Source organism: Eutrigla gurnardus (genome assembly GCF_963514095.1).
Source record: "Eutrigla gurnardus genome assembly, chromosome: 12".
Lineage (NCBI taxonomy): Eukaryota > Metazoa > Chordata > Actinopteri > Perciformes > Triglidae > Eutrigla > Eutrigla gurnardus.
The window spans coordinates 12,500,391-12,513,350 of record NC_139926.1 but is presented as its reverse complement, the minus strand read 5'-3'; the positions used below and the strand labels follow the sequence as shown (position 1 = coordinate 12,513,350).

The window sequence follows — 12,960 nt, the reverse complement described above, 5'->3', positions numbered from 1 at the left end:
GTGTAAACATACAAACCTCTCCTCTAATTAGTTTGTGCCATGAGCACGAATGCTTGTGACACAATGTACTGGCAACAGGTGAAGGTTAAAAGCATTTGAAGAAGTGAGGTTTAAGCTGGTACAATTTTGCATTTACACTTCTGGTTCACTGTTGTGTCTCATTGTATTAATTTATATAGGTGATTCTTTTTTATACTTTAATTTGGAATAAACGTATACATTATTTTTACTTGTATTATTATTATTATTATTATTATTATTATTATTATTATTATTATTATTATTACAACAAACAAAAGTAAATGTGGTGAAGGGTTCAGGATGAATTTAGAAGCTGCTCTGAAGTCTGGTGGTAGGGCTGCTGCTACTTCTGTATCTCTTGCCATACGGCAGCAGGGTGAACAGGATGTGGCTGGGGTGGATTTTGTCTTTTAATATCCTTTGGGTTTTCTGATGGCACCTCTTGTCACCAACATCACTGACGCTCAGTAGATGAGTACCAATGATATTCTGGGCCCCCCTGTACAGGGCCGTGCACATCTCATTCGACTTTGAAATGTTTCCATTCAGGATGCTTGCATTGTTTGTTTTACAGATTAAACACTCATTATTAATAACTGATGAGCTATCACAGTCCTCATTTTCGAACCTTTTCAGTAACAGATCGATAAATCATTTAAATGCAAATATGGCAGGGGTCATGAAACACACCACCACTCCAAGGTCTGCCTACATTCAAGCAGCGGCTACCTTCTGCTATTTTTTTTTTTTTTCACACTCGCATGTCGCTACATAGAAGAACTGCTGTTTGCAAGGATGATGAATGTGTTCTGGATGTCAGCTTGACGCCACAGAAGCCCGGGTGCAAACACAAACACAAAGGAATGCTGATATCTCATGAGATGTGATACATAATTTAAAGATAGATTTGTCATAGTGTAGTTAATAAGTGCACACATGCTCAGGAAAGAAAACACGCACACAAACATATTCCACATTACTGGCAAGACGGTTTATGATGTAGCTGTCCATTAACAGTATGAGATGTGTGTGTGTGTGTGTGTGTGTGTGTGTGTGTGTGTGTGTGTGTCTAAGTAAGTGCATGTGAGAGGGAGAGAAAGATGTGAATAATTCAATTGCAATGAGGAAGAGGGACTTGCTATAAGTTTTATCTCTGTAAATAACCAGACATTAAGCATGCTTTGCGCTTAGATAAATGCTAATGTCAGCATACTCACTTGCAATAACAGTGTCAATATGCTGATGGTTGGATGGCAATGTTTACCATGTCCAGCGTCTTCGGTAACATTTGCTATTATAGAAAAGAGAAAACCGCTGCGACTACAGACTGATCAGAAATCTACGCAATAATTCTTTTTATAATGCAAACGTCATCAGATACCTTCTTCAAGGCAGGAACAGGTAACACAACATTTGCTTATCAACACATTTAGCTATTAGTGACACTAGAGGAAAAGTTAAGGTATCACTAAAGCTATCACAATTTATCCTGAGGGGAAAATACATCTGAACTGAATTTCATGGCAATGCATCCGATATACATTTAAAGCTCTGGTCTACAATTTGAAAGATTTGTCAATTGAGACAAAATTGATCCAATAGTAGCCATCCGGTCCGCATGGCGACTGTTGGATCAATTTTCCGATCCAATCCTCGCTCACTCTCCTGCTCCTGCTCACATGTCGTGTGTAGGATACAGTTTTTGGGAATAATATATATCTGTACAAAATCTCTCCAATCCAAGATATTTCAGTCTGGGCGAAGCTAAAACCATGTAGAGATTTACAGATCACACTTAATGGTGCCAATGCTTTATGATGTCGGCCAACCAAGTTGAGCCATTAAAAGTATCAGAACTTCCATTGCACCCCCAACAACATCGACAATTAAATTCAGAGTCAGAAGGGGGCCCACTCCTGCAGACACAGGGGCGGCCCCAAGTCCCAGGATTTCTGGGTTGGTTTGGTGCTCCATTAAATACCAATGTGTGGGAAGCTGAGAAGGATCCGGTCTGGTTAGGGTCACTGTGTGGATGTGGTAGGGATCGCTAAGGTGAAGCTTTTCACTTGAAAGTAAAGAGGAGCTGATAATACTTTTGAATTGGGGAAATTGTGAAATTGGTGTGGGGCGAGTCATAGAAATGGAATTTTCATACGGCTTTGCATTATAAGACTGTAAGACAGGTCAGCGATGACACGTGAGTTTTTCGGGTAAATCCAGCTGGGATTAAAAAGCTTGCTCTGTTCGACGTAAGAACATATTGATTTAGACTTTGGAGGACTTGTAGGAAGCAATCAAGAGGTGGTGAATTGATTGACTGCGTTACTGATTTATTTATTCATTGAGAGGTCACTCCACTGCATTGGTCGACAAGTTGATCTTAATTTGAGAAATGATTGCTTTGAAGTCCTCATTTTTCTTCGGGAGCTGCCAGCGTTTGGAGGGCAGGGTCAGGGAGAGGGAGCTATTCTGATGGCAGCACTACATTTACAGTCACAGGAGGACCAATGTCCATGAACACAACAATACCGGACCAAATGATATGTTCAAAATTATTATTCTCACAGGAATATTTGCAACATTTGTAAACATTATGATATTGATTTTCTTTTAGGGGACATCAAAAGGCCACATTGTTCATCATGTCCACGTTGAAAAGTGGAATTGACATTTAGTGTCCAGGTCATTAAGCACCAGTGACGTCTGCGTGTGTGTTTCAGTATGGAAACACACATGGAATGTGTATGTGGGAAAAAAACACACTCAATCCATTATCCATCAATGTCTAGCAAATACCATAGCCTCCCTGACCTTTAAACACAGGACGCTGCCCTTGAAAACGTTCGACTCCTTCCCCACTTGACTTGAACATGCATGTCTCTAATTTTACAAAAATGAGACGGAATGCAGCTTGTTTGAATTCTGTTTTTTTTTTATTTTTTTTTAAAATATAGTCCCCTCAGGCTGTTTAAATGCAGAGCACCACTGACACTGACACCAATATTAGCTTTAAAATAATGCTCATGCAATTTGGTTCATTCCTGATTCTTTTCACAGACACGAGGATTCTTCCAGTGTGAATTGTGTGGAAGGCGGGGAGGAATACATGGAAATGCTTCCTGTTGTAAACACTTTTTTATTATTAGAATTTATACATGAAAATTGGACCTATCCACCCTGGGTATTATTGAGCAGTGGGCTGCTGTAAAGCACCCAGAGAGCAACATGGGGTTCAGTGTCTCACAGGACACTTCAACATGCAGACAATAGGGACCGGGGGTCGCACTGCCACGATGACCTGCTCTACCCACTCAGAGACAGGACTGACACATGACTGTCATGAACACACAACACTCCCTTGTACTTCTGCACTTATTTATTTGAGGTTTATAGCTCAGAATAGAATAGAATGAGGGATTCTCTCTGAGTCTTTCCCTTCACACACACACACACACACACACACACTCACACACACGCACACACTCACACACACACACACACACACACACACACACACACACTCACAGCCACACTCACACTTACATCGCCTCTTGCCTGTTTCCATGGAGACAGAAGGGAGCTGTTTCTTCACTAGAATCAGACCGTCTGACATGATCACAATACATATGCACACACACGTGCGTGCACACACACATATGCAGCAAAGTGATTAATTGTTCCTTTTTACCCTAAAATTACTTATATGTGGCTTCTACGTGTACAAGGTTGTATTATCAAGGCATCATCACTCTACAGGTTTTATGTCGATGAATATATGAATCTATTCGGTGTATGTCTCTAATTTGCATGGTTTATCTTCCACATTGTGCACATTTCATTATGTATGCCATAAAAGGATCAATGTTTTTTAAAAATTGCATGCTAAATAAAGTGCATTAGTTTTCATATTTGTATTTTAACGAAGAGATGTACTGTAAGTCTGAGGGCGATAAAGGTTTGAATAAAATGTGGATAAAATGTGCTTTTTTTTGTTAAAAATTAATAACAAGGAGGACCCTATTCATTCACTGGTACTACTGACTAATACTATATTATTACCTTTCACCTTATACTTAATCTCATATCCTATACTACATTATCATTACCATTTTATACTATATTATGTTGATATGTTACACATATGTTGGGTATCAACACTTAACTCTGTAACTTGTGTCTCAAAATGCTCTTGTACATATTTATTTTGTATTTTATTTGTATTTTCTTTTGATGAATGTGTTGATAAAGCAATTACTAAATTGGCTTGATTGTGAAAAAACAATGGTTGAGTGTTCACACCTATTGGTCTGTATGATTAGATCTGACCTGAAATTAAAATAATGTTTTGCTGGGCTGAAATCTACAAATTCACAAATTATTTTACAGGGGTGTTTGGCAGCTTCACCGCATTATGCTTTCATTTCAACACTAGCACCATATACCAAGGTACATCCATCCATGTTGATGAAAACAGCTGTTGCACACTGCAATCTAAAATATTGTAATTAGAGGTCATCACAGGATCATGCAACACGGCAATACACCAGATCTAAAAGACAGTTTAGACAGTTTTCTCATTACTGTCTCAAGCAACTGCACAACTTTCACTTCCTCCTGTATACGACACCACTGCATGTGTGCAGCCAGTGAGTGCATTTCAAATCAGCTGTTTTGTTCCTGGTTCCAGCTTTCATTTGCATCCTGTGTAAAAGCACCAAGCTCAGCTACACCATTAAAATTTAACAACAGCTCAAAGGAATGTAGAGACGTCTCAGAGCTCCTCAAGAGAAACTGACACACACACACACACACACACACACACACACACACACACACACACACACACACACACACACACACACACACACACTTCATTACAGATCAGCAGCAACCATGCATATGTTCACCCCTTCCCCTTTTTTTTGTAATTTGCATGCATGGTGTGCATGTTTGGCTTGATCGAGAGAAATGTGGAACATTTACCATGCATAAACACACATTAATTGCAGTAAGGTCTAAAAAAAAAGGGAAATACCAATAGGGCTGTAATGATCCATCCCCATCTATTAATCACACCCACAGATGACTGCAGCAACTCGACAGAAAAAAAGGGATGTGGAGGAGACCGGCTTTAATGTTATTCTGGCAAGTTCCACCTGCTTTGTTCCTCATTTGTTCTGTTCTAAACGTTCTGTTTGTTTGTTGTCTATTGATCCTGTTGTCACAGATGGATTACTGGACTGGGCACCGGCCCAGGGACCCAAATTGTCAGATGCCCCCCTGGCCTTCACCTTGCAAAATACTGTACCCCTCGGGCAGACACATACCAACCAGGAAGAGACTCAAAATGACCTCAAAGCAACATAAAATGACTAGAAAGAGGTGCAAAATAAACACAAATAGGGGCCAAAATAACCACAAAATGACAAAAAAAGGACCCAACATGGCAACAATAGACACAAAAACATGCAAAAAGATGCATAAGAACAGCAAAGAGACACAAAACAACAACAAAAAGAGGTGTTGAGGCCTTTTACACATGGACCCATTGTCTCACAATCCACCCATGTTGATACATATAACTTTACTCTGTTCTGCTTGATTTGTCTTCCAATAAAACATAATATACATACATTCAAAAATCAATGATGACATAATACATATTTACCTTTAGTGACCTTTTTTCCCCATCATTTTCTATTCTCCTCAATTCTATTCTATTCTATTCGCAAATTGTATGATTTAATTTTACTTTAACTTGGAGGCAGAAGGGAATCCAAAGCTACAACGTGGCCTCATTCTTGCTTGATTTCCACGCAACAAAGTAGGAATAGATAAAAACAGTGCTTGTGAACCAAAGCGTAAACGATTTGTCATCTTGAAGAGATTTGCCATAAAACTGAAAAATGTCTAAAATTATTTCCAAGGCTGAACTCCCACACACTAGACATACAGCAAAATGACTATATTCACATATTTGTAGTTTAAAATGATCTACATTAAAGTGCAATAAAGTACAATATTCAGTGAGGTTTTACACTTTTCTACGCTTCGTTACTTGTCCAGGAACAAATGGGAAGAATAAACCCAACTCTCCATCCCTGATTTCCTGAGAAAAAGCACATTCACACGTCAAACAAATCTCCCCACCACTCCAACCCTCATTTCTTTCACCTGAATCTCATTTGACTGACAAAGCTGAGAATTTGTTCCATGCTTAATGCCACGACTCCACCCGCCGTGCAGATCAAGTTCACCTATAGGTTTCAACTGTGACCTGAAAAAAAAGGTGCGATATCATGTTTGCAAATGGGCGGTTAATCTTGCCGTGTGTCATCACCATGTTTTACAGGACTATACTAGCAGACTGCATTATGGCTCTCATGACAGGTCATGATTGCTCTGCTAAATATTTTGTTATTTTTCATCTATTTAATTGAAGATAATCCATCTTTTGTTATGAGACAAAAAAAAAGCACTGCATTTTTTATTTTGCATGCCTTTTCTTCATTTACATATTCCCACCCGTCACCGTGTCAGCAGGGCAGGTGAAGCTGATTGAACTCAGCTGAACTCGACTCATTACACGTCATCAAAATGGCGAATAGCATTGCGTCAATTTTCGCGACAGCCGATGGGAGTACAGATGAATTGAACGAACGCGACCGGCCGATAAAGCACGTTTTCTGTAGGCCTAAGCTGTGGTTTTTCCTTGCATTTTAACGGTGGAGAAGGCAACAACAACGCTCAAAGAAAGAAGAGAAGCATAAAAGAAACGATGATGAAGGACAAGATTACAGCTTTGATCAGTGAGGTAAATACCCTGGTGGAAAGTACCATCAAAACCGCAGAGGGAGTGCTGTGAGATGATGACACGTCATTCCTGTCAAAAGTCAACGCTTTAACGAGTGCAGATCAGCGCCCCCTGCCGGACGACCCAGAGTAGGTCACCGGAGCATGGATTCAACGTCTGGTGCACAACGAAGCAGATGGTGATGTAGCCTATGTATTGGGATGCAATTGGGGAAAATTAAATAAGTGAAGGTTGTGAATACTTATATACTTATTTTATTGGAATATACACATGGAAATTGCAAATAAATGTAATCCTGAATTGCAGCAGAACTTGGTAACATTTAATAATACTTTTTGTTGTTGTTACTGTTTTTGTGTTTGTATATTTCTTTGTCTTGCACTTTGTTAAGGTGCCATCAGGGTGGTTGTGCCTTGGTGGTCAGATACATTACTACCAGACTACAACTACCTTTTTATACCCATAACTTCAAATGGATGCACTTGTTTTAAATGTATAAAAGGAATATGTTGTTTTTTTAATAAACTGAAACAATAAAACTTTATATACACTATCTGGTTATGTGAAGGACAGAAACTTAACAGGTGAAATCTGCTATTGTTTTATAACAAGTCATTACATGATTATTTCCAGCAATGATTATTAATAATATTCTGCTCAACCTCTTAATAATTCTGCCTTTCATTTGAACGTCCTTGCTCCTAGCTGTCCTAACACATCTGCTCTCTCGGGTCTCGGCGTTCATTGCCTAATTTTGTAGGTTGAAAACACTCTTGACGACATTAAAGTACACTGTCGTAAAACTGTCGCACAACACCGCGACGACGCTAAATCGCTTTACGGACAGGGGTTTTACGTCTCGTAAGAACTGTCTGGCTGTCCTTGCCAATATGTGGAGAACATGTGAGTGTTGGATGCCTTTTGTTTGATATAAAGACGATACTTGCTGGTGTTTTCGTTGCGTTTGCATTAATTGATCTAAACCCTAAACCGGCTGCCGATGTGAGCATTTCCTTTTGGGGTCAGTGGAGCGAAAACAAGATCAGTTTGCAGCAATAGAGTTGGGTAACGGTACGTTTGTGTTGGTTTTAAGCGACGTTGAATGACCAGAGATAGTGATTGACATAAGATTGCTGCCTAGCTTACCAGATAATTTGGACTTCAACTCGATTAGGAGATTCATTGGTCACTCTGCCTATAGATGCTGTGTCACCATGATGCTGTTCCCACCTTTGCCAATATGATGCATTAGTTGTGTCAGCTGTTATCTTCCCAATCTTATCCAGAGTTAACCTTGAAAACAATGGCTAGGGACTGTCTTGTGCACCTGTCAACGACAGCTGACTGAATATGGGTGAAGCTAATGTTGTGGAGAGAATATTCCTTCAACGGCAGATTGAACAGGTTTCAAATCTCCACCTGAAATGTCCTTGAGTGAGACACACCCACACACTAGCCAACAGCTTCATGTTTCTGTTAAATTCCCTCTCATATCATATGCATATCTTTAACAAGCAGGAAGTCATCTGTTGCTATACTCATGCATGCCTGTCTCCTCCCTTCCAGATGCCACCTGCTGAAGACACCCGACTCACACCAAATCAATTAAAAAACAAAGACGTGACATGGCGTCTCACTTCCTCAGGTATGCAGTGCTTCTTCAGAAGTACAGGACTCCAGTGCTTGTTGTGAGCTGTGGCGGGGTCTTTGCAGCCAACATTTTCCACCATGTTTTTCCTGACATCTCCTACCGTCAGCTCTATCAGGCCTGGTCCAAAGGAGAACCGGTCACGTTGTCTGAAAAGCTTGAGGATGTCTTCCAGCAGGTGTTGTTGTCTAATTTACCTTCAAAGTTACATTTATAAGAGTTGTGGACTCAATTATGTTTGTATAGGATATTCCATCTAGAAATTAACTTCACTGTCGATTATTGAAGTATTCAAAAGCACTATATTTTTTTTTTCTAGCAGTTATGTCAGGCTTATTAGCATTAGATGGATGTACAACGTTTTTACAGTTGTTGAAGTAAAAAGAAGTCAAACTATATAAATCACAAAACTCACAAAGCATTTCACACAATAATAAATTCAAAGTCTACGGAGGAACAATAAAAAAGTGAAATAAAATCTAAACTCCCTGTGTTGCCATGTGTAGGTGTTGAAGGACTATGGTATCAAATCACCCAAGAACTTCTCTGCCTTTGCCTCCTTTGGGTTTCATCCGGTTGCCGCTGGTGTCCCTTGGCTTTCTACAGGGGCTCAAATTGGCATCCCAGCAAACTTCAACAGCACTCCTGATGACCCAAGCGGAATCACCAACCGCACCATTTTTATCAACGGCAAAACGGTGGAATGGAGCAGTGATACTGGCTCTGCTCTACAGGAGGCCCTGGTGTTTTCCCTCGAGGCACAGAAGTTTGCCGTAGCACGAGAAGTGGCTCGGTTGCAGTCTGGAGGACCTGTTGTGAGCGCCGCTGTTGCCCCGGTCTGCCTTGGTGGGGTTTGGGTGTACAGCGTGCTAATGAAGCAGGTGTTTGGGCTCCATGCTGGGCCTCCACTAATTCGCGGAGGTGTGAACCTTCTGGCGTTGGGGCTCGGTGCCGTATCCTACTTCCTGGCCTCGGATGCTGTCAGCCAGTGGATTGACTATAGCTCGGACCGCCGTGCAGCGGGAGTGTCATGTGATTATGCCAAAGGAGGGGTGGAGTTTTACAATAAGATTCTGTCCCGAAACATGACACTGCGTTCCCTGATGGGACAGAAGGGAGAGGAGATGTATGCTCCGAATGGGAATTTGTTTCCCGCCCACATCCTTCAGATGAAACACACACCGTACACATCCAGGAGGGCAGGGATCCTCACTCTGCTGAGAGAGCAAAAAGCCTGAACAGAAATGGTGGTGGGGAGCTTTCTAATATGTCGTCCCACGTGTGCTGAATGTTATGTTGTGCATTTTATGAATCCTGAAGTGTGGAAGATTAGAAATGACAAGACCTCTTGTGTTGTTATCTTCAGGGTGTCAAATATTGTCCAACAGAAGTCTAGATTAAGGTTGGTTGTTTACCAAAGTAAAAATAAACATCTTTAAAACTGTTCTGAGCTTGTGATGGAAATAAATGTTTTTGAATAGACATAGTTGAACAGTCTTTGTCATGCAGAATAAGGTGTCATTCTTCTTTGGCTCAAGATATTACCCATAGTATAAAAAATATATTTCCTTACTACATTTTATTGGTATCAAGCCGTGCCTTGGTAGGTTAGTTTTGGACCTTTGATTAAATACCCTGTGTCATCGGCAAATTGTTTCCAGCCAGTGTAAATTTTTCGTATCTCAGACATTGAAACCCTTCTATCATGCAACACTAGAGAGGTTTGCTATTACAGATCTTCACCATCGGCCCAAATGTAATTTTTTTTAAAGTGTTTAGCCACTACGATAAATGCTCTAAGTTAGAGAATCTAATGCATCCATTATGAAGGACAATATGTGGGATTGTTATGGAACAGACTAGTGCTTATAATATCTGCACTATTTATGTTTTGGTGTGGGTATATTTGGAAGCAACTACACCCCCCCCCCCCCCCCCCCCCCACCCCAGATGTCTCCCTCCTTTACAGCCAATCACGTGAGTGTCTCCCCCAAAAGTCTAAAACACAACTCCGCCCGCACCGGTTCATCTTCCCCAGAATGAGGGAATAAATTACTTCCATAAAATGCTTCTTTATAAAAGAAAAATAGATATTTATATAACTGTACACCTAATCTATACAGCATAAAGACAGGGAGCACAGGAAGAAGGGAAATTATCTCCAGAAATAAGGTCGATTCTGGCTCTAGCACCCATATCCCTCCAACGCAACGCACTCACGTGATTGGCTGTAAAGGAGGGAGACATCCGATTGGCTACAGACAACCTCCTCTTAGAAAAAACGCATTTGTGGATCAGAGTCACGTCAGGGGAGTCTCAAAAGTTTCACACACAAATGCAGGGAGGTTTACAAATTAAAAGCACTTTGTAAATACAGGTCCAACAGTTCATATATGAATGTAACAAGCCCCAAATGCGTATTTGATGAAGATTGCAAATACTTTAACATTCATGTATTTGTGATTTTTTTTTAGATTTGTGTGTGCATTGGAAATATGTTTATGAATCTTGTTTTTTATATGTGAATATTTTTTACTTACATATGAAATGAAACATATTTGTGTGTGCATTGAAAATGTATTTGTGTTTTGAGTCACATGTATATACAAATCCCCAAATACATTTGTAAATCTTTTTTGTGCATTTATGAATTTCTGTGTGCATTTATGAATTATGAGACTGTTCTAGCTCCATACTGGAACAATAAAATACGAAACTCATACATACGTATTCAGTGCATGGTTGACAGCCAGCGCGTCGAGCAACTTTCCCCCGTTCAGCCTCTCGGTGACTAAATACGTTTTTTGTTCGGATCGTCACCATTTTAGCTCTTTCCCTGTGCTCTTTATACCAATAATCATCTATGTTGTGTTCACTTTAATGAAGAACATTATATTATTCTCTCAGGGCAGGTCTCAAATAACCTTTAAGGAGAATAACAGGGCTACTCACGCATCATGTGCACGACCATAACTAATTTATTTAGCGTTGATAATCTTAATATGCCGCTTTTGTGGTTCAGAACTCATCATATAGAACCCAGGTTCCCTTAGGTCATCTGACTGCATATTAATGAGGTTCAGATGTTGTGTTTTAATTACAGCTCCAATCCCGTACCCTGTGGACTGAACTAAATATAGAAGCATATAATTAATAGTGTTGTAGCTAGACATACACTGACTTTATACATCATTGTCCTTAGGAAGACCGTGCCATGGAAGTGGCTACTAAGTGGAATCCACAATCCACCGTGTTTTCTTTCAGTGGATCAATAGAATAGTGTAGGCCCACCACCCGCAGGAGGGTTCAGAAGGGGCCGGTGCGGTGGGATTTGGGTGGCTGTCCTGGGCGGGTGCCCCGGCGACCCAATCCCCGGACGGTGACTCTAGCCATGGGGACATGGAATGTCACCTCACTGGGGGGTAAAGAGCCTGAGCTAGTGCGGGAGGTAGAGCGCTACCGGCTACAGGTAGTCGGGCTCACCTCCACGCACAGTCTGGGCTCTGGAACCCAACTCCTTGAGAGAGGCTGGACTCTCTTCTACTCTGGAGTTGCCCGCGGTGAAAGGCGCCGAGCAGGTGTGGGCTTGCTCATAGCCCCCCAGCTCGGCCGCCATGTGTTGGAGTTTTCCCCGGTGAACGAGAGGGTCGTTTCCCTGCGCCTTCGGGTCGGGGATAGGTCTCTCACTGTTGTTTCGGCCTATGGGCCAAACGGCAGTGCAGAGTACCCGGCCTTCTTGGAGTCCTTGGGAGGGGTACTTGAGAGTGCTCCAACCGGGGACTCCATTGTTTTACTGGGGGACTTCAACGCTCACGTGGGCAACGACAGTGTTACCTGGAGGGGCGTGATTGGGAGGAACGGCCTCCCCGATCAGAACCCGAGTGGGGTTCTGTTATTGGACTTCTGTGCTGGTCACGGTTTGTCCATAACGAACACCATGTTCAAACATAAGGGTGTCCATCAGTGCACATGGCACCAGGACACCCTAGGCCGGAGGTCAATGATCGACTTCGTGGTTGTGTCATCTGACCTCCGGCCGTATGTTTTGGACACTCGGGTGAAGAGAGGGGCTGAGCTGTCAACTGATCACCACCTGGTGGTGAGTTGGATCCGCTGGCAGGGGAGGAAGCTGGACAGACTTGGCAGACCTAAACGCGTTGTGAGGGTCTGCTGGGAACGTCTGGTGGAACCCTCTGTCAGGGAGGTCTTCAACTCCCACCTCCGGGAGAGCTATGACCAGATCCCGAGGGAGGCTGGGGACATTGAGTCCGAATGGACCTTGTTCTCTGCCTCCATTGTTGACGCGGCTGTTCGAAGCTGTGGCCGTAAGGTCTCCGGTGCCTGTCGTGGTGGCAATCCCCGAACCCGGTGGTGGACACCGGAAGTAAGGGATGCTGTCAAGCTGAAGAAGGAGTCTTACCGAACCTGGTTGGCTCGGGGGACTCCCGAGGCAGCTGACGGGTACCGGCAGGCCAAG

At 42.0% G+C, this 12,960-nt stretch overlaps 1 protein-coding gene across 1 annotated transcript; it reads left to right on the top strand.

The window, feature by feature from the left end:
• The first annotated feature begins 7,696 nt into the window (after positions 1–7,696).
• On the top strand, positions 7,697–10,427 carry tmem177 (transmembrane protein 177). The gene is made up of 4 exons (XM_084023158.1): positions 7,697–7,738; positions 8,402–8,661; positions 8,990–9,977; positions 10,035–10,427. The coding sequence occupies exons 2-3, from the start codon at positions 8,461–8,463 to the stop codon at positions 9,719–9,721; spliced, it is 933 nt and encodes a 310-aa protein (XP_083879284.1). The 5' UTR covers positions 7,697–7,738; positions 8,402–8,460; the 3' UTR covers positions 9,722–9,977; positions 10,035–10,427.
• The last annotated feature ends 2,533 nt before the right edge of the window (positions 10,428–12,960 follow it).

Bases quoted from the DNA above. Each gene is read 5' to 3' on its own strand.
- tmem177 (XM_084023158.1), top strand. From the start codon at position 8,461: ATGGCGTCTCACTTCCTCAGGTATGCAGTGCTTCTTCAGAAGTACAGG. The intron at 8,662-8,989 runs GTGTTGTTGTCT...TGCCATGTGTAG, and splicing joins TTGAGGATGTCTTCCAGCAG to GTGTTGAAGGACTATGGTAT.